We start from the raw sequence: 22,022 nt of genomic DNA on the forward strand, positions 1-22,022 counted from the left end.
TCAAAAGAAAGAGAACAACTGGCTTTGGATAATCTCACCAAAAAGAGCAGGCATGAAGGGAAGGGGAAGATCAAATCTCTCTTGTCCATAGTGCTGGCCAAGCCAAGCACTGGAAGTGGGAGGCCTAGAAACCAGCTGCTGCTCAGCCAGCCAGCCTTCACGCCTGTACCCGCCCGCCCGTCCTCCTTGCTCCCGTCACTACAGCCTGTGCAGGAGCCGCACTGGCTGCCAGTTTTAAAGGGTGGGGGTGGACAGGTGATGCTCAGCTGCTGCAGCGTCTCTGTGCCAGAGCTGGGGATACCCTCCGCAAGCCCCTCACCCCTGCCCCTTCAGAGAAGGGGACTTGGTTCCTAGTCTTCCAAATGGAATGCAGAACACATTTTCCCAGAGACATAGTGTCACACCTGCCACTTAGTCTCTGTAAGGTCTATAGTTCAGCCACACTAGTTATTAAACGGGCTGTTGTGAGCCAGCCACAAAACATAATCACCACATAGAACTTTGTTTCTATGGGAAAATGATTTTTGTGCACCTAACAGTAACTTACAAATAAATTTGTAGAAAATAATGTTTTTATATTAAAGAATGCCTGGATGTGTGGTCCTAAATCAACATCCACATCCTTCATACCTCATTCTTGTCCTTTCACATAAAGGATGAACACACACCCTAGAAACTGAGTACTATTTTTTCCCTGTACTTATCTTTAAATTATTATTAACTTTTATACTGAGGCACATAAAAGAAAATGCACAAATCTCAGTGTACAGCTGAATGAATTTTGACAAGTGTAACCACCAGAGTACTATTTATTTTAGAACTGCCTGTGATGCAGGAGTCACACTGAATGTATGAAGACTATAAGACTATCCTTAGAAATGGTAAGAGTCGACAGCTCTTAGCTGTTGAAATCCTGGCAGTTAAGGAGGGAGACTTACCTGTGAAGATAGGGTTCCTGCAACCCCTGCTTTCTTAGGAGCCTTCTAGAATTTAGGGTTGGAGCCCGAGAGCCTGAAAGAAGTGCGTGCTCCACTATGAATTCAAGCTCTGGAGAGACTGGTGTTAAATGACACCCACGCAAAGATTAGGGAGCAGGGCCGGCAATGAGGAGAGGAGCCCCTGCAGCTTTAAGCAGCAGCTCCTCTGGAGGCTTCATCTGCTACCTTCCGTGACTCACCCTCCCATTTCTTTCTTCTGAACAACCACAAACTTACAGTCTGTATAGATGCTGCACACTTAAGCCTGAGATCACCTACCACCCTAATATTCCCTATTGATTCTGTGGGTGCTAAGATTGCCTTGGATTTCCAGTTGGAAGGCAGACTCTTTGGAGTCCAAATTACCCCAAAGCATTGGCCCAGTATTCAACATACATGAGACACTTGATAAATAATCATTCATGGGCTGATTGAGAGGATGCACTGTCAGACAAACTTAAATACAAATTGTGCCTAGAATGTAAGCCCCATGAAGCCAGTTGGTTAAAAAAAAAAACCTTTTTCATGTGTGTATCCTCAGTGTCTAGAAGAGTGCCTGTCACAAAGTAGGCACTCAGTAAATATTTGATGAATTAATGAAAGCTTAGATGCTCTTACCAATAGATGATTAATCCTATTTGAAGAAAAAGCATTGCCAAAATCACAATAAAATAAAAAAAGTTAAAAAAAAAGTAATATTATTACTCAAAAAATAAAAAACAGAAATACCATACAATTTAGTAATTCAACTTCTGGGTATTTACTCAAAGAAAACAAAAAAAAACCCCACCAATTCAGAAAGATTTATGCAGCCCTATGTTTATTGTGGCATCATTTACAACAGCCAAGATATGGAAACAACTTACATGTCCATTGACAGATGAGTGGATAAAGAAGATGTGGTATCTATATACTACAGAATATTACTCAGCCATCAAAAAGTATGCAATCTTGCCATTTGTGACAACCCATGGCTGGACCCAGCGGGTAGAATGCTAAGTGAAATAAGTCAGACAGGAAAAGATAAATACCATATGATCTCGCTCATATGTGGAATAAAACAGAAATACACTCATAAATACAGAAAACAGAAAGGGTAGTTGCCAGAGGGGAAGAGAGTTGGGGGATAGTCAAAATAGGTAAAGGAGATCAAGAGGTACAAACTTCTAGTTATAAAATAAATAAATCACAGGGATGAAAAGTACAGCATAGGGAATATAGTCAATAATATTGTAATGACTTTGTATGGTGACAGATGGTAACTACATTTGTGTTAAGCATTTCATAATGCACATAAATGTCCAATCACTGTGTTGAACACCTGAAATTAATGTAAAGGTAGGTCAACTATACTTCAAGTAAAAAAATATTTCAATATCATTAAGGAAGAAAAATATCTATTTCAGTGCAAGAAATGTGTGATCTAAAATAACAGAACTGTCTGCAAAATTAAGCACTGTGACTGGGAGGTGGCCAAGGATACTTCAAACTCCATGATTGTGGATTTCCTTGGTGGGGGCGTGAAGGGTATGGGCAAAGCCTGTAATTGCTGGCCTCTCCCAGGTACTACAGGTTCCTCTAAATCTCCTCACACAGCACCATGACCTAAGCATTCTAGTGAAGCTGGAAAGAACTGTGGGCTTTTACTGTTTTGCTGGATTTGGCTGTATTGTTTGAACTGTCTTATTTTTTTAAATTATTTAAATGGAAAACACCATCAGTCACACTCACCTAGTCATACCCTGCTCCACAATAGGCTCCAAGTTGCTGCCAGAGCACAGTGGCACAAGGCTTAGTATGGCAAAGGAACTCATGAGAGGCAAGAAGATGTGAAAAGCAATTTGAAAGACTACAAATCACATGTCCGAAGTCCCTCTTACAGCAGCTAACATGGGTGGGAATGAGGCTGTGCCAAAGTTACTACCATCTTTTGTATTTAGAGATCACCTTTAACAATGCATTTGGCAAAGACTTTCTTGTTTACTTTTTCAAAAGTATGTCATATTCCAAGATGCCCATCAATGTCTAACAGACATCAAGCAATCAATTAACTAATTTTCTTCTATCTGATACCAAACAACATGTGTGCTTAGGAAACAATCCAAACATGGTTAGGTGGGCATTCGTGAGTTCAGATATTAGAGCCATTAGTAAGGGTACTTTCAACTGACATCCATGTCTCTCAGCCTGATGTAACCCAGCCCATAACGGCCTACAAGACCGAGTTGACGCTCTTCAGGGCAGCATTCAAACTTCCTCCTCTCAAGCTGGTCCCACCCTAGCAGGCACATTATTTCTCACCATCACCTCCTTGTATGCCCCAGAATCCTTCACCTTCTTCACAGTGCCTCTCTTGGATAGGTACACTTCTCCTACTTAAAAAGTTCCCCCAACTATTTGGATCCTAGCTGTCCTTCAAGGCCATCCTACATCACTCCCCGCCATGCGGTCTTCCCCAAACACAGCCTCTTTCGACAGTAGCAGGCACAGCACTCACCATGTAGACGGTGAACAAGTACCTACTGACTATTAGTTCTTCCTTTCAGCCAAAACCCCAAACAGTTCTTCCACCAGAAACGCCTGCCCTTTCGGCATGCCTTCCCCAGAAGGAAAGACAGGGAGAGGGTAATTTTTTCTGGTAGAACTTGATAAATCAGGGACCATATTATTTCCCATCACTGGATAGAATCGATTCTTCTTTTTGAGGACTATGCCTGTGAGAATGGAGAATGCTGACAAAGCACTTAGCTCCCCAAAAGGAAGCCAAGTCACTGCCCAGGATCACTTTGGAGAATCAAAGTTACAGAATCTTCATGTGCCCGTTTCACACCTTGAATGCCCAATGACACTGAGAGAGTTTGGGTAACATAAGAAATCAGAAGTGGCCTGAGGACCAGAAGAATAGAGAAGATCTTCCATGCGACATTATGGGACCTACTCTCATGTACCTTTAATTTTCCTTTATTTTTTTTTTTTTATTTGTAAAGATCATGAAACAGGCACTCTAGCTTGGCACAAAGCACCTGTGCAATACTATATTAAGGGAAACACAGCTTTCTTTTTATCCTTATTTTCATCCACTAACTCGTTATTTTATATCAATAGTTGAATTAAAGTCAACTCGTGATAATCTACATATAGACTGTTAGATATACAAGCTATCTAAAGTAAATTTTTAAAAATTCATCCATTCAGTAATATGGGTGAATGTTGAAACCACAATGTTATTTATGTGAAACCTTTATAAGACTGTATATCAATGATACTTTAAAAAAATTAATCCATTCATTATCCATTCAACAAATATTTACTGAATACCTGGTATATGCCAGGAACTAAAAAATAATTCATTTTAAGATGAGAAATTAAAAGGACACTATATAAACTCTGGCAAATAAAGAAGTCACCCGCAAGTATACCAACAGTTAAACCATTGCTTTCCATTTTACTGTTTCTCCTTGAAGGTGATTTTTTAAATCCCAAATCAAGATTTTTCCCAGTCTATAACACATTCCCAAACACTAGCATGTCTTCAAAGAATGCAAACTGGTTGTATTACATTACAAATGTGGATTTACACTGTCACAACATACACTACCCCCAAAGAAGTGGTTTAATTTCTTTAGTTCGCAAAATATTGCATATTCTTGGTTTGCACACATTTCTCGGAAATTACTGGTAAATATCCCCAGTTCGCTGGAGACCTAACCGTGAAGAACAGACAAATTATACAATGGAATATTCCATAGTGTTCAGGCTTGCTTCACAGGCTGAGCTCTTCATAAAAGATGTTAAGAACCTGACACCTTAAAGATGCCTCTTAAAATAATGTCCACACTTCTAAGGAGTAGGGAAACCTGTATGTTATTGTCTAAGGTGAGACAAGTCCTTAATGACAATTTCGCTCACTGCTCTGCAAACTGCTGCATTCCATCCCACCTTCATTTATTCCCTTCTTTTCCGTATTGCCCTATCCAATTCCTCAATTGACATGGCTGATCTCTTTAATAATATTCAAGTCCCCAAGAATGTATAAAGCTGGGATTTCACTCTATTTGTCCAAGCAGAACTTAATTAAGAAGGGAAATCTCCTGCCAGAAGTCAAATAGAAATGATGCGTGCCCATATGCTGTTCTGGGTGGTCTGCGTCTCTGAACACACACACTCCTCTGTGTGGGAGGGTCCAATTTGCCAGAGGATGACAAAGACTGGAGCTGTCTGGTGTCCTAAGTCTTTCTTCCAGATGACAGCAGAGGAAGTGGCACTGTCAATGTTGAAATGTAGATATGGACAACTTCTAGACTGAGTGGACATACACCTCCTCTAAAGGGTTGGTAAGCAAAGGCCCTAAGAAACTGCAGGTGCCCTCACACTTCCTCATCTGCAGTTCAACGGGCAGACCCTCCACTTCCTTTTGGTACTAACCCCAGCGTCAACACCAGCGGGTCGGCCTGCCTTATGCTGTCCTGGCTGCTGCCTCACCTCTCTGACTCCTTGAGGACCACCTCGGTGATAACAGATGACCGAATTAGAATGGGGCTGGAGCATGGGGTAGCTGGCCAAGATTGTGTGGTTTTAATAAAAAGCTATATATACTGTGCTCCACTGTCCCCAGAAACAGCCTGGGTTAGAACCAACATTGAAACCAAATTAGAGTGAGTTAGATTTAAAACAAGGTCATTTTAACATCTCCCATCCAGAAGATGCAGTGGATCAGATTTCCTAACAAAACACATTTCTTTTGGTATTATCAAGATGCATGGAGCCCAACTCAGAAACAACGTGTTTCCTTTTTAGGTATTGCACTCTGTGTCTATTTGTACAGAGGCAACTGATCTTGATATTTCCCCTCAACTATGCCCAGTTCAACCAGCTTATTACTTATTTCCTAGGGGCAAGGAGGAATGTTGTGTTAGTCAACCCCAAATCAAAAAAAAATTTGTTGAGTCGCTTCATTTAACTAGAACAACAAGCATCTTGCTCTAGGGTGTATTTTTAAATTTCGAGCTATTGTAATTATAAAATAAATATGCTTGTTTGGAAAAAGATGCAAAAATTATACTATTTCATCCAGGTGAATGTGAGAAGCTGAAAACCTTTTTTCACATCTTCTAGTTCATGCATAGACTAGAAAAGGGTCAAAAGCTTTCCTGATTTTTTAATTTGAAGAGGAATCTGTCCAAACTGTCTCTATTATTAGCACACAAAATGGTAGCTAAAGAAGTTACTGTGGTTAACAACTGAATAATTCATAGTCTCTGAACAATTCTGTTGCTTTGCCTTCTCCAGTTCCCTCTTAAAACTGGATCCCCAGACATACATCTACTCCTGAGTTGTTACAAAGGAAACCATATACAAATTATTTTCAGCAGTTCAAAACTGGCCACGCTAAGCATTGAGAACATCAGTAAGACAATAAGCTGGAAACTTAACGTGAACTTTCATAACCCATTCATAAAACTCTTAAGATTACACATATATTGTCAAAAATTATAGTTAAAAACTCCAATCTCTACTCCATGAATATCACTGGGCTACAATATCACTGAAATTTAAACTGTCTTTATGTAGCCTTTAAATAAAATGCATAAACAAATTAAATATGACATATAAATCATTTTGAACACATTTCAACACACTAATCTGAATTCAGATTATTTTCTATGATGCAAAGCACTGAGAATTTCAAGTCCAGAGAAAAAAAGCTGTTCAATGAATGAGTGAAAGATGTTAATAATGTTAAAAGGATTAATTCCTGCTGTTAAACATGAGAACAGAGGCCAAGCCCGCCATCACTATTCATCTGAAAATCCCAGAAAGTCCAACTTTGTTTTGCCTTTGGAAGAGGGGTGCTAAGTATTAGAAAATATGTGGGGATTTTACCCTTGACTTTATTTTTTATGAATGTTTTTACAAAAACAAGCAGTCTCTGCCAAATAAAGCATGGAACTGAGAAACAACATGGCTGAATTGTTTTTTCCTGTTTTATGTTTGATCCCAGTCTAAATTCTCAATGTAACTAGTGTAAAAACCTCAGAATCCGTGGAGAAACCCCCATTCCACAGAGCCCACAGTTTACCCTTTCCTGTATCCAACATTTTTTTAACGTTAGGATTTCAAAAGCAAATCTTTCTATAAAGCATGACTCACTTCTTAAACGGAGTTTGCTGAGCATAACTGAACTAAGCGAACTGTTTCTGTGACAATGCAATGTTACTTGTGGACACTAGTCTACTGGAATATAGCAGAATTCCAGTTAGGAACTAGCTTTTATTCAGAGTTTATTCTGTGCCAGGCACTGTGCTTTCTCTCATTTAATGCTGAAAGGTAGCATATACTGACTAAGCATATACCTAATAATGACAACATAGTATATACCTAATACTTACCTACCATTACCACCAAGGAAGTTAGTACATACCTAGTAAGTGGCCAAACCAGGTCAGTTCAAGTCCGAAGCTCAAGCTCTTAGCCACTGCACTACTATATTACTCCTTTAGAACAAAGGTCTCCCCGACTAGCAACCAAACCCAAGCCAAAGCAGGGAAAGTCACAAATTCTAGCCTCTAGACCCCACAGCATGTGCTGGGCTGCCTGACCCCACCCCAAAAGGCTCCACGTGGTTATACATTTGGGGGTCTGCTACTCCTAGTTTTTCTGTCTCCTTTCCTGATGTGTTGGTTGCGTTTCTTCCACGCTGTACAGAGAGACATACTTCTGCAAGGGACCACATGGCTGATCTATAACTGCACCTTCCCACCTCCTATTATCACAGCTTTCTATGTAGATGCTGTTTTCCAGTTTTCAAAGTGCATCCACATGCCATATCTAATTAAATTTGTATTTCTAATCAGTTTTGGGATGAGCAACCAGATTACCCATAATTCTAATATGCTTAGGTAAGTAAAAGTAATTAGGCTCTGAATGAAGGCCTGAGGCAGTGAAATAAAGTGCCTAAGTCTTAGTGCAAAGATGGGGCATCTCTTTTGCAGCCCAGACCTTCTCTGACCATTCAGTCATTCTGTCCATCATTCATTTAATACAAATGTACTGAGCACCTGCTGGGCCCCATTCTATCCTGAGTGCAGGGGTTATGAGGGTGATCAAGCTCTGGTTCCTGCCTTTGAGAAGTTCTAAGGCTAGTAGAGACATAAATATGTCCACAGATTACTGCAGAGAGAATAGATGGGCAGCATAAAGGTAGCTTGGCACACAGGATTATAGGATAATGGACGATAATTGACCAATTCAACAGAGAAGATTTTCTAGAAGATCCAAGGCACAGGAGGAAACTGGTCTCTTCATTCATGGTTCTCAGCTAGGTATAGACACGAGGTTGCTAGATTGCTGAACTTCAGATAAACCAGGGAAATGGTTCTCATCTCTGGCCACACATTAGAATCACTTGGGAACTTTCAAAAAAAATAATAATAACAAGACCTGGCCACTTCAGAAAACTGTTGGGCTGTACTTACAGAAGCCGAACATATACGTAGTCTATGACCCAGCAGTTCCATTCCTATGTATCAACCCAACAGAAATGTACACCAGAAGACATGCCCAAGGATATTCATCATAGCATTGTTCATAGCATCCAAAACTGGAAAACAACCCAGACAGCCATCAACAGGTGAATGGATCCACAAAATACGGTACATCCACAGGATGGAATGCTACTAGCCATAAAAAGGCATGAACCACCAGTATCTGTAACAACATGGGTGACTTGTACAAACATGATCTGAGTGAAAGGAACCTTATACAAACAAGGACATAATGTAGGATGCCACTCATAAAAAGAACCAAAACAGAAAAAACAAACCTATTGTCTTAGAAGTCAGGGCACTTTTACCTGTTGGCGAGGGGAAAGGACTGGCAAGGGGCACTGCTGGCTGCTGACAACATTGTGTTTCTTCAAAGGAGTGCTGATTGCCTGCATGAATTCACCTTGTAGAGCTCCACCAAACTATACACTTAGGATTTGTGCAATCTCCTGCATGTAATGTCTTCAATATAAAGTTTGCCCAACCATTAAAAAAAAATTTACCAACACCTGGGCCTCACTGCAGACCAATTAACCCAGAAGCTCAGTAGGGGGGGACCCACACATTTGAATTTTTTAAAAGCACCCTTCATGGCTCTAATGTACAGCCATGTCTGAAAATGAAGGGGCTAGCTGTTCCTGTATTTTGTCATAGGTCCTTTGGGGAGACAGTCTGGCACATGGCAAAGGGAATAAGTTCTGGAGAAAGACACACCAGCGATTGCGTTCGGGCCCTGTTTTGCACTGGCAGCATGAGGCATTTTTCTGGATTATCCCCAAACCTCATTTTCCACTACTGTATACTGGCACAATACCACCTTCCTCCCAGGATTGTTGTGAGGGTTAAATAACATAATATACTTAACATACCTAACATGGAACCTAAAACATAGTAGGGGCTTGAGAAATGGTGTGTACTCAACTCCTTTTCCTCTTATGTGTCTAAGTTCCTAAGTACAGTGATGAGCATATTCCTGTGAGTGAAACTCATGCTCTCAAATTTCTCCTCATGAATGAGTTTCTTTGTAAAGACTGAAGTAATATTATACTTGGACTAATGATGTCAAGCAAGTATCAGACATTTCTGCGCCCTAGGTGCTCACTCTGTTCAGCATCAGCAATCCCTGAAGATGAATGGAGAGAAGGCAGCCTGTACGTAAATAAAAACCACAGACCCTCCTTGGCAAGCTTTGTTCCTGTCCTCACCCCTAAGAACAGTGCCAGTCCTGTGTGAGCAAAGACAATGCCAAGGAGTGAGCTGGCAAAAAGAACAGAAAAGAATTAGTGGCTTGGGAGAGATATCATCCATAAAATGTGCCAAATGATACATCTGTATAAATTGTCAAGTTTTAGTCAAACAAACAAAACTCTGGGCTGTGAACAGGAGATCCAGGTTAGAGTTCTGATGCTGCCACTGGTAACCTGGAGGACTTTGCTTAAGTAAACTTTTGTTTCTCTGTCAAATTAAAGTAATGCCACCTCTCCTACATCCTTTACAAGGGCACAGTAAGTTTCAGATAAGAAAAGTAGAAGGTATTCCAAAAACTTAAGTGGCAAAGAAATGTAGGATGAAAATAATAGCTGGAGATTTACTTTGTTTTAAACTCTTATCACCAACCACCACCACTACCAAGACTGAGGAGTCTGGTATTAACTGCTCCAAGCACACCCGGAGACTACACCAGCCTGAAGCTCGCTTATGTAAGGGACTGCAGCACTGCCTGGCATGTAGCATAATACTTTGCTTAAGAGAAATCCTTGGAAATGCCTCAGCTGAAGTACAAGGGCAGGCCCAGGCCTCACATTTTGGAGAGAGGTACTCTCAGCCATGGAATACCAGAACTGTGGCTGGAGCAAATGATGTCATCAGCACTCCTCTTACCATGGTCAATGTCAAAATAAGATAGGAAGTTCAAGGACAAATTGTGGGATTTCCAGGCAAACACAAGTTCGAAAAGCAGTTTGGACGTTAGAATCCTGCTTTTAAAACTGTCAATACCTTATAGAAAATCAACTGAAATTTATCATAGTCTGTAATGTTCTTTGGTTTATGTAAAGCCTTTATTGGAAAATGTACATAGTGGCATAGACAAATATATTTCCTTATCTATTTTTACTCCCATTACACATTAAGAAATGAAAAATCATGTGAGCCATCCCTACATCCAAAAACAAAAATAAAAATCATATTTTTGAAGAGACAGAGATAAACTTAAGGGCTCTCCAACTCTACAGCTAAGAAACAAAGTAGTTCAAATACCTGTTGGGTTCTTAAATGACTGGAAAATGAAAACTCAAAATTAACTATAGGCACGTCAGAACACCTTATAGAGTAAAGGTCTTCCCCCACCCACAAACCATTCCTGCGATGGACCTCTGTGCTCTCAACGCATAAAATATCCCCAAGTGTTCGGATGCCGGGGGAAGGGGGTGGGGAAGGCATCAAATTAGTATCAAAAATAGTACTCTTGTCTCCGTCCGAGGTTCCGGTGGGAAGAAGGAATCCGGTCTGATGCAAACCTTGCGGCCAGAGCCGGACAACTCGCCCCTAAGTTTGGCGTGTCCCTGCTCGGCGCCCTGGGCCCCCGCCCCCGCTCCAGGCACGCGGGATCTCAGTGCGCTGGGAGGCCCCGGCCGAGGTCAGACCCAGCAGGAAAATGAAGGCCGGCTCCTCTCCAACGGGGGTCCTTCGGCACTACCCAGGCCTTCGCTTTCCCCTTCCCCTGACCCCTTGCCCCCAGACCGGTCACCTGGCTCGCCGCTGCCCGCTTGTCTTGCCGCTGCTCGCTCACTCCAGCCGCGCCGCCGCCGCCGCCGCCGCCTCCGGGAAGCGGCTCGCCCTCGCGAGTCACAGGCCGGCCAGCGGGCGGGCGCGCCTGTGCCAAGGCTGCGGGAGCCGTTCCACCCGGCCGGGACCGGGACCCTGACCTAAGCGCAGCCGCCACCGGGGCGAAACCGGACAGCTGGACTCGGCTCGCCCGGACGGGAAGAGCGGCTGCAACTTTGCTCCTGGACGCGGGCGAGGAGGGGGCGCCCGTCTCCAAACTCCGCGCCCGCAACGTCTCCAGTGCAGGGCTCGTGTGTGTGTGTGTGTGTGTGTGTGTGTGTGTGTGTGTGTGTGTGTGTGTGTGTGTGTGTGTGTGTGTGTGTGTGTGTGTGTGTGTGTGTGTGTGTGTGTGTGTGTGTGTGTAGGGCTGTGTGTGTGTGTGTGTGTGTGTAGGGCTGTGTGTGTGTAGGGCTGTGTGTGTGTGTGTGTGTGTGTAGGGCTGTGTGTGTGTGTGTGTGTGTGTGTGTGTGTAGGGCTGTGTGTGTGTGTGTGTGTGTGTGTGTGTGTGTGTGTGTGTGTGTGTGTGTGTACAATCTAAAGGGAAGCCAGAGTCTTGCCCTCAAGTTCTTGCTTCCAGAGCCGCGCCGCTGGGCGGCCGGAAGCCCGCAGGGCAGAAAGCGGGTGCGGGAGATGCGCCCGCCGGGTGCGCTGGCGGCGAGGGCGGGGAGCGGCCGCCCGGAGAGCTGTCTTCGCGGTTTCTCCGGACCCTGCTCGGCGGCCCGCGCCGGCCCCTCCTGCCCGGAGCCAGAGCCTGGGAGGGAGAGAGGCCTGGAGGGGCCGGGCCAGCGGCCGGGCCGCAGTGACCCGGACCTGGATCGCCGAAGTAGGAACTGGAAGTGACAGCGACGCAGGGCAGAGCAGCAGCAGCAGCAGCAGCCGCTCCAGCTGAAGCCGCGGTGTAGCAGCGGCGGCCAGACTGCGCATGCTGCTGCCGCCCGCTCCAGCCCCGAGCCCAGGACCGCCGGCGGGAATCGCAGCCCCACAGCCCAGCCCTTCGCGGTGGTCCGCTTCCTCCCCCAGCCCCGGACGCACCTCGGAACCCCCAAGCTCTATACCGAGCCGCGGGGACAACCTCGCAAGGAACGGCTCCCCTGCGGCCCTCCACATACCACCCTTCCCCCTACGAACTATCCGGGCGCCCTTCCCCGGGCCCTCTGATAACAGGCCCCAAACCAGAGAGTCTCTTTGAGGGAGGATACAAAGGTTCCTGATAGATGGAAGTCCAGTTTCTACGGAAATACAATGTAGTTGCTAAAAAATTAGGATGGCCTAAAGAGTCGTGGATGTCATTTAATGTAACTCATGACACATTAAGAGTGTCAAATCTGCTCAACAGGAAAAAAATATTACCAAAATCTTCTTTCCTGTCTTACATCTCAAACTGAATAGCTAAATATACAAAGCTTTGCCCAGTGGAAACTGATGGAAACCGGCCAGTTAAAAACAGTGTTCAACAGTTAGACATTACCAGTCCCTACTGTAGTCTCTCCACTTTACAGATGAGTCAACTCAGGCCTAGGGAAGGGGACTCTGACTTCACACAAGTGGCAGGCTAAGGGCTTGAAGGAAGGTCTGCTGGTACCCATCACAGCTATGGGAAAGCTGCCTGGCCTGATGCCTTCCTGCTCCAGGGACGCTCTGCACTCCTAGAGCTGAAGCAGAGCTCTCCTATGGGAGATTTAGCCTTGCCTCCTGATCAGCGATAGAGCTGTCCTTCCAGAACTGCTTCCCTACAGAGCAGCCCCTGAGAAATGGCACATGGCCTAACCCATGGGTCCCACTTAGGGGAGGGCACCCATGCTGCTCCAGCGACAAGGCAGATGGAGTGACTCAGGGAGACAGGAGGTAGTGAGGGGGTGGGGGCAAAGAAAAAGCCATACTGATACCAGCTGGCACTGGGAAGAGAGAGAGAAGGAGGGAGAGACATGGAGAAAGGGGGTTGAGGGCAGATAAAGAGAGAAAGAAGCACTAACTGAGCCTCACAGACATTCAATGGACTCCTTCCTGAACAAAATAACTTTTTACAAAGTAGGTTTGGCCCAGGAGCAGAATAGGAGATGGTAGGGGATCCCTGGCAATGTGTTGGTAGTAAGGGTGGCAGGAGGCAAAGCAGAAGTACCTGCTGGGGATAAGGCAAGGGGAAGGCCAGCTGAATGGAAAACCACAGGACTAGAGCTGTGACAGGCCAATCATTCAGGGGGCTGGAGTGAAGACAGTGTGTTCAGAGAAGTTCCACCCAGCCCACCCTCGAGTGTTCAGAAGAACTATATGTCCCTGACTCCCACTAAGTTCAAAGGTAGAACAAAAACAAAACTACCATTGCTAGAATAGTGTTGTCAAAGGACTTCCTGGTCACATTAGTGGCACTCTATCCAGACATGAGAATTTTTCAATATGTTCTGGAAGATTTTCTCTTGAGGCCTGGGTGTCCTCCCTGCCTTCTCCATTCTGTAAACAAATATGAAAGATATATTTGGTTCACAGAAAAGGAAATACGTATGGAGGATAAAGGGGTAAGATGTCAAACTCACTAGGAATCATGAAATTCAAATTACAGCAATAAATGCCACTTTCACCCAACATTTTAGTAAACATTAAAGATTAATATCCAGTGCTGCCAGGGACATGAGGAAGAAGGCACGTTCTATACTATTGCTGGGACTATAACTGCATATAGCATTTTTATAGGGGAATTTGAAAGTATCAAAGTTTCACATAGTAATTCCATTTCTGTGAAGAAAGATGCTTCAAGAGTAATCACAGATGTGCACAAATCTCTGTGCATATCCAACATGACTCACTGGGATTTATTCCAGAAATGCAAGATTGATTTAACATGAAAATTAATCAGTGTAATACAATATATATATAATAAAGGACAGAAAGCAGTGATCATCTTAACAGATGCAAGAAAATCATTTGACAAAATCCAGCACCCTTTCATTGATAAAAATACTCAAAAAACTGGGAATAGAAGGAAACTCCTTCAACCTGTAAAGGGCATCTATAAAAAACCTACAGCTAACATCATATTGAATGGTGAAAGCCACCCCCTGAGATCAAAAACAAGTCTAGAATGTTCACTCTCCTCACTTCTACTCTACATGTACTGAAGGTTCTAGCCAGCTAAATTAAGCAAGAAAATGACACAAACGGCATCCAGATTGGAAAGGAAGTACAACTATCTCTATGCACGGATGACATGATCTTGTATAAGAAAACCACAAGGAATCAAAAAAAACCATTACAACTAATGAGCAAGTTTAGCAAAGTTGGAGGAAAGAAGATCAATATACAAAAATCAATTGTATTGCCAAATACTTGCAAATGTGAAATTAAGAGAACAATTCCATTGACCATACCATCAAAAGGAATAAAATACTTCGGAACAAATTGAACCAAGGAGATACAAGGCTTGTACAATGAAAATGACAAAACACTGTTGACTGACATTTAAAAAGACCTAAATAAATAGAAAGACATCCTGTGTTAATGGACAGAAGACTTAATATTCTTAAGATGGCAATACTCCCCAAAGTGATATACAGATTGAACACAATCCCTATCAAAATTGCAGCTGGCTCTTTTGCAGAAATAGACAGGCTGATCCTCAAATCCATATGGGCACACAAGGGATCCAAATAGCCAAAGTGATTTTGAAATGAAGAACAAAACTGGAGGACTCGTGCTTTCTGATTTGGAAACTTACTTCCCGGCTACATTAATTGAAGCAGTGGGGAAAAGAATAGTCTTGTAGTCTTTTCAACAAACAGTATTGAGACAACTGGAAGTCCACATGCAAAAGAAAGAATTTGGATCCCGTCTCACACTATACACAAAAATCAACTCAAAACGGACCAAAGACCTAGATGTAAAAGCTAAAACTATGACACTCTTAGAAGAAAACACAGGAGTGAATCTTTATAACCTTGCATAAGGCAATGGTTTCTCAGACCTGGTACCCAAAATACAAGCAACAAAATAAAAAATAGATTAATTTGACTTCATCAAAATTAAAAAACTTTTATGTTTCAAAGGACATTATCAAAGTTGAGGAGGCACTTCAAAGAATGCTTTTTCTCCCAGGTGTCTCAGCAGACTTCCCTGACCAGTTGCTAGCTGTGTGATACTCTGGGGACCTTAGAACATTATAGCCATAGGAGAACCCAAAGCTGGAAGCCACTTGGACAGGCCAACTGGCCACCTAGAGAGTAAAAGGTAGCAGCTTGTTAATCTGGCCCCATGCCTCACAGCCAATACTCAGACTGTCAGTGTGCTGCTGCATCTCTGGCTCCATTTTTCTGCATTTCCAAACCAACCATTTCAAACTGGCACTCTTTCTTTAGATAAGTAGCAGTGCATGCTGGGCAATAGTCAGGCCCTACTCTTCTTGCTTTTCATTAATACTTTTACACCATCAGCAAAAATCTGCTAACCGTGTCCTGTAGTGGGCATTGAGCTAGGTACTTTAGGCCTGAGTTATACTCAATCCAAAAGGACAAGCTATGGAAACAACCTAAGTGCCCATCAACAAATGACTGGACAAAAAAGATGTAGTGTGCAAGTGAGATACACAGTGGAATATTTTTCAGCCACAGAAAAGAGACTGTCCTGCCATTTGCAACAACATGGATGCAGCCTCAGCACATTATGCTAAGTGAGATAAGTCAGACAGAGAAAGACAAGCACGGTATGATATCACTTTGTGGAATCTAAGAAAGTCAAACAAAAAAACAGACAGTAAAATGGTGGTTACCACGGGATGGGGGTGGTAAAAATTGACATTTAAGGGGGCAAAATTTGCAACAAATAGTAAATAAGCTATGGTGACCTAGTGCACACTATAATGGATATAGACTAATATTGTACTATAATTATGTGATGTGATAAATATTACAATGGCAATCATATTACAATATAAAAATATAGAGCAACACAGTGTACACACCTTAAATTGACACAATGTTATATGTCAAATATAGTCAATAAAAATTAATTTTTTTTATTTCAAAATATTTGTGCTTAGATCTGTCTCCTCTCTACCTGGGAGCCTGAGACTGGATGATCAGTATTCTGGGCTGCTGGGTTCACCCCAGGTCTGCTGTCAGTCTCATTCCTTATGATTCTATTAGACTTCCCTCAGCATTCTAGGAGTGCTCCATAAGGCTCCTGTATACCCCTTTCAGGCATAATTTTGCATACAATACTACCTCGCACTAACACAGCAGCCAGCAGCTCTTATGCATGTCTTATGTGCCCTGATATACTAAGTGCCTGAGATGATCTGCATTATTTCATTTGATCCTTAAAACGATCCTATTTAGTAGATATTATTAATGTCTCTATTATACAGATGAGGAAACTAGATCACAGAAAGGCCAAGTAAACTTTTCCCAGTCACCCAGTCAGTAACTGACCAAGCCACGAAGCTGACCCGAGTCTGTCAAACTAGAGAAGGTGTGTCCTTAGCCATGACACCAGCTATTGCCTTACCACAATATCCATACAATGTTCAGGCCAGCCTGAGTTATCAAAAGGAGATAAAAATGTCCAGTGCTTTTCACTTAAGAAATCAAAAATTATGATACAGTTTTTAGATTTGTATCCAGAGTGGATAAAGATATTTAAAGCATTGGTGCTTAATGGAGGAAGCATTAGTTATCAGAAAAATCCAGTTGTGAAACGATTCATTCTGCAGCAATGCCAACTCCGGGAGGTGTGCCTGTATCATCTAGTGTGCTTGGAACTGCAAAGAAGCTCCATATACCCTCTGGCAGCTTCCAAGTGCCGAAAGCACTGGCAACTTCACCATGTTTTTATTTGACAAGTCAAAAAGAAAACACCATGACCTATTCCATAGTAGACATCATACAAAGTGATCTCAGGCTACATTGACCTCAAAAACCATACATGCACAAACAGCTAAAATTGGCCAGTAGGGGAACCTCGAAAAAAAAAAATTCAGAGAGAGGTGTAACCTGAGCCTACGGCTAACTTTAGGAAACATTCTTAAGCAAGCAAAGCTTATCTGGAGCAAAGCTACCTGTACTACTACTACTACTATTGGCTAACACCCAGAGAATACTTACTATGTGCCAGGGACTCTTCCTGGTACGTGAATTCATTGACATCTCACATCAATGCTATGAGATAAGTGCTACTATTTTTCCCATTTGACAGGTGAGGAGACTGAGGCATAAAGGCATGGTTGAGTAACATGCCCAAGGTCACAAAGCTACTAGTGGGAGAGAACTGAGATTTGAACCCAAGCAATCTAATGTCAGACAGAGTCCATGCTCAAACCGCTACACATACTTCTCCACAAACACTACTACGAATGCTATCTCTATGCTTCCCATATTCCTGGTCTCACACTGAGCACTCTATATACATTATCTAAGATATCTTTTGGGGTTGCAGCTCCTAGCTCTAAATTATTATGCAGTAACTCATTTGATCCTTAAAACATCCCCTTGACGTAGCTATTATTGTGTGCATTTTCTAGATAAAAACACTGAGGAACAGAGAAGTTATGTAATTTGACACACAGATGAAAGTATCACCTCCTTTTCAGCAACTCCTCCTATGGTACCCTGAGGATCCATATAAATAAAACAATGCAATGTGATTTCATATCCAATTTCTACCTCAGGGCCAGATTCTCTCACCTTTTCAGGGCCTCTGTTCTAAAGTGTTAATGGGAAAAAGTGACAGTAAGCTTTTCTCTCTTCTCAACTCAGGGGGTTACAGTGACCCTGTGCAGTAGCCAGTAGCTCACTTTTTGTTCCCCTTAGTAGCAAAGCACCACACAGGAGCTCTATCCCCAGAAGCCTGCTTGCAGGGCTTAGATGCTGTATGTAAAAGATACCAGATTTTGAGTTTTGATTTTGTTTTGGAACTGGTTTCTGGAAAAGACAAATTAGCAAGCCGCCACTGGAGAGCACCAAACTTAACCGTGGCTTCCAGCAAATGCTACCTCTGTTTGACAGTGCACATAAACCAAGTACTTTTATTGCAACACATCTTCCTTAGCAGAGCAAAAGATGATGGCCACGCAGAAGGCAACCTGGACAGGCTTACCTCCACTTGAAGGGTTGCACTTCCCTTCAGGAAGTGACTGATGTTGGCGATGCAGTCGGCTTCAGTTTGGGGCTCCAGATAGTACTAGAGAAACATAGTCACACGTCACTTGGAGACTGTCATCCGGTGCCAAACATACCATACTCATCACTCACTGATAACTAGATAGGTAGGCTTTTTTTTAAATTGAAACACATACAATAAAATGCACAAACCTTGATGTACAGCTTAATGAATTTTGACATGTGTGTACACTCATATACCCATCACCCAGATCAACATACCAAACATTCTCACTAATTTGTCCCCCGTCATAGATAGGTAGGCCTTTTAAGGCAGGAGACAGCATTGCTGTCAGTCCAGGAAGAGCAGTAACCACTGAAGGAAGTGATGCAAAATCTAAACGGTCGGTCTCTGTTTCAAATGTCAGCAAACCTTTAGTCCCAAGCCATTTCCACTTACAAATTGTTTTCATGCCCTCTGCCTGTGTGGTGACAGCAAATGACAGAGACTCAGACAGTTTACTAAGCTTGGTTCTTGCTTTTAACTGATTCCCTCCCTCCATCCTCTTTATGATAATGTAGTAAAACTCTATTTTCCCCTTTGCTGTTCTCTACATCTGATCACAGTTCTCTATATTCTACCACTGGTTTATCTCTGTTTTTCAAGTTCAAAAATTACAGGTAAATCAGTTTGTTCACTAAAAATACAATGTGGTTCAAGAAGGTAGAACTATAGTCACATTTCCTGCCCATCTTAAGAAAAGAATTGTAAGACTCTAATTTTAAAGTTAAAGCATCTACTGTAGAAATTATCCACCCTTGTGATCATAGGTTTCTGAATTTAAAAATTGTGGATTTTTAAGAGAGACTATGGTTAGTTTCACTTTGATCACATGTTGCATTCGAAACGTCTATTTGGTTTCTATTATTTTAACAAACCTATGTGACATTCTGGATTATTTCTCCTGGCTGCTAAATATCCCATCTTTCAATATATAGCTTACTTCTTTGAGAAGAAAATCTATACTGATTCTAGTCAAACTGTCAATAAACACCATATAAATCATACATATAACTATTAAATCATTCCATTATTACACACAGACTCATATGTACTTTAAGTTCAAAGCGTCCTCGGTACACAGGGAAGTGCACCATGTATCTCTGTGACCGAGCAAGCTTGTGATACCGGTGTCCTCCTTGTCCCCGGGTACCAGTGGTGTAGCAGTTTTTTCCTGTACTAATAGTTGGGCACCAATTACTAAAGGATAACATTTCATTTTCTGACTTTCTCAAACTACCAACTACAGTAAGAAAGAATGTCTGACTCGTAGAGATGAAAGTAGGAGAGTCCCATGACCTGGGCAATAGAACATCTCAAGAGTCACATTATTGCTGCTCTCTGGCGGTGAGCAGTCACGGAGACCCTGTGCGTTTCCCTTACCTTTTCTGCAGAGCCAGGCCTGAGTCTGTTGATCAGTTTGCACAGCACTACCCCATTTTTCAGCGAGGACTTCAAGAACTCCTCTGGGTCACAGATAGTCTTTTTGGGGGAATCTAAAACTCCCAAGGATATCAGCCATGTCACGATTCTCTCTTCTGGATTCATTACTGAGGACGGCGCGCTGGAACAGCTCTCTGGGGCAGCAGCAAGGACTAAAGCCACATCCGCGATTGCATGTGCTGCTGTCTTCCTTTTTCTGAGTTCTCTTCTGGTGCTTGCGGGGCAAAGCTTTTAAACCACTTTTCTTAGACAAGGGTGGAACCCACTCAAATTAGGGGATTTGAAAACTGCAGAGATCACACTCAAAGAGGTGGAAACAGAATGAATGTAAAAATACTGGACAACACTGCTTTTCTTTTCCAAACCTGCAAAACACATTCATTAAGATTTAACAAAAAAAAAAGGAGAAACACACACACACACACACACACACACACACACACACAAAACAGTGCAAGTAGCTGTAAGGGAAGGAAGTGAGGAGGATGCTGGGGAGGGAGGAGAGAGAAGGAAGCAAGTGCACTTGGAAAACAGAGGTGAGCCAGCACTTCAGGGGACCTTGGAAATAAGACACTCATGGGCCAGTCTGGGAAAATGCTGTCAATAACTAGTCTCACCCCAGTGAAAATCTGGCTTCTGTTAGGAGGAAGATGCCAAGTGCCTCTTAGGTCAGACATATCTGAGCCTCATGGGGAGCTGTGCTGGCACAACAGGGCTCAGAGAAGGTGGTGCTGAGAAATTCTTCCAAGAAATGGCCAGATGTCCTCATCCTGTCTCATGGAGATAGTGTGTCATGATCATTCCTTGCAAAATGCATTGAGTTGCATGATGATAACATGCCAAGCAAATGACAATTGTGCTGCTGTCAGCCATCACTGTGTATAAGCAGAAGCTAAAAGAATGGCATTTAACTTTGCAGCCAAAAAGCTATGTTTAGGGAAATAGGCTAAGGATAACATCTGACATCCTGTTTACTTACATTCTTTAGCAGTTCTTTTTCTGGACCTGGTTCCACTGCACAATCCAGCTGCAGCACCCTTAGCAAAGGCTCAGACACAGTCACATAAGTGGGTAAAAAACACTTGAAAACAGAACTTTTGAGAACAAAAGAGTATTGTCTTGTCTACACTGCAGTCTGGAAGGTTGATGTTTGCCCAACAAGAAACATTTTGCATTAAAAATGCAGCTGTGGAAAAAAAACTGGTCTACAACAAGAGATCTTTACTGTTATCAAACATTTTCATAACCAGTTGAAATACTCATACTACTGAGAAATGTATAAGTTCAACTATAACAATATAGCCTTATATGGCAAATCCCTTCTTATGCATGGGATTCTGCTAAACTTCAGAATCCTTGTCAACACAGCTTTAGGCATCTACTACCAAATAATCAGTTTAGATAACCCTGCTAAATGTTTTCAAAGCTTCCCCTTCTTGCCCTTTCATAACACTTATCACACTTTCCTATTACTACTTGTTAATCTGTCTCCTCCACCAGAATGTAACCACCCTAGAGTAGAGGTCTGGCCTGTCTTGTTTAATACTGTTCCCAGCAAAGTACCAGGTACACAGTAGATGTTTTTTAAAAAATGTCAAATGAATGAATGTACTCATATGGTATCCTGGGTATTGGCACTACTTGATTATAAGAATTTTTTAATGGCTTAAAACATTTTTTCTTGCTAATAGTGATTTTTATACTTTTACTGAGATATAATTTGCATATAATAAACTGAACATACGTTAAGGTATACAAGTTACTTATTTTGATACATATGTGCACCTGTAATACAATCACACACATACACACACACACTCCAAATAAACCTTTCCATCACCCCCAAAAGTGTCCTTGTGCTCTTTCAACCTCTTCTTGCCTTTTTTCCTCTCAAATCCCAGGCAACCACCAATCTGCTTTCAGTCCCTATAGATGAGTTTGCCTTTTCTAGAATCTTATATAAATGGAAGCATACAGGATGGTACTTACTTTTATCTGGCTTCTTCCACTCAGTATCATTGTTTTGAGGTTCATCCATTTGTTGTGTATATCAATAGTTCTACAACAAAGATTTGACCTCCAAATATTT

The 22,022-nt window shown here is 42.4% G+C and overlaps 1 protein-coding gene across 7 annotated transcripts in view; it reads right to left on the reverse strand.

The window, feature by feature from the left end:
* ARHGEF6 (Rac/Cdc42 guanine nucleotide exchange factor 6) overlaps positions 1-20,294 on the reverse strand; it is a 94,084-nt gene extending 73,790 nt beyond the window's left edge. For 3 of the 7 annotated variants that reach the window (XM_073228086.1, XM_073228085.1, XM_073228083.1), the window contains exons 1-2: positions 19,874-20,289; positions 18,428-18,511 (exon numbers count right to left, since the gene is read on the reverse strand). In XM_073228086.1, the coding sequence (XP_073084187.1) occupies positions 18,428-18,511; positions 19,874-20,038 (249 nt within the window). In that variant the 5' untranslated portion in view covers positions 20,039-20,289. Of the gene's footprint in view, positions 1-11,270; positions 11,730-18,427; positions 18,512-19,873 lie in introns of those variants that run through there. The other 4 variants (XM_073228087.1, XM_073228084.1, XM_017681043.3 and 1 more) reach the window with 4 other exon arrangements.
* Between the last annotated feature and the right edge of the window lie 1,728 nt (positions 20,295-22,022).

The sequence above is a fragment of the Manis javanica genome, chromosome X (assembly GCF_040802235.1).
Source record: "Manis javanica isolate MJ-LG chromosome X, MJ_LKY, whole genome shotgun sequence".
In the NCBI taxonomy this organism is placed as follows: domain Eukaryota; kingdom Metazoa; phylum Chordata; class Mammalia; order Pholidota; family Manidae; genus Manis; species Manis javanica.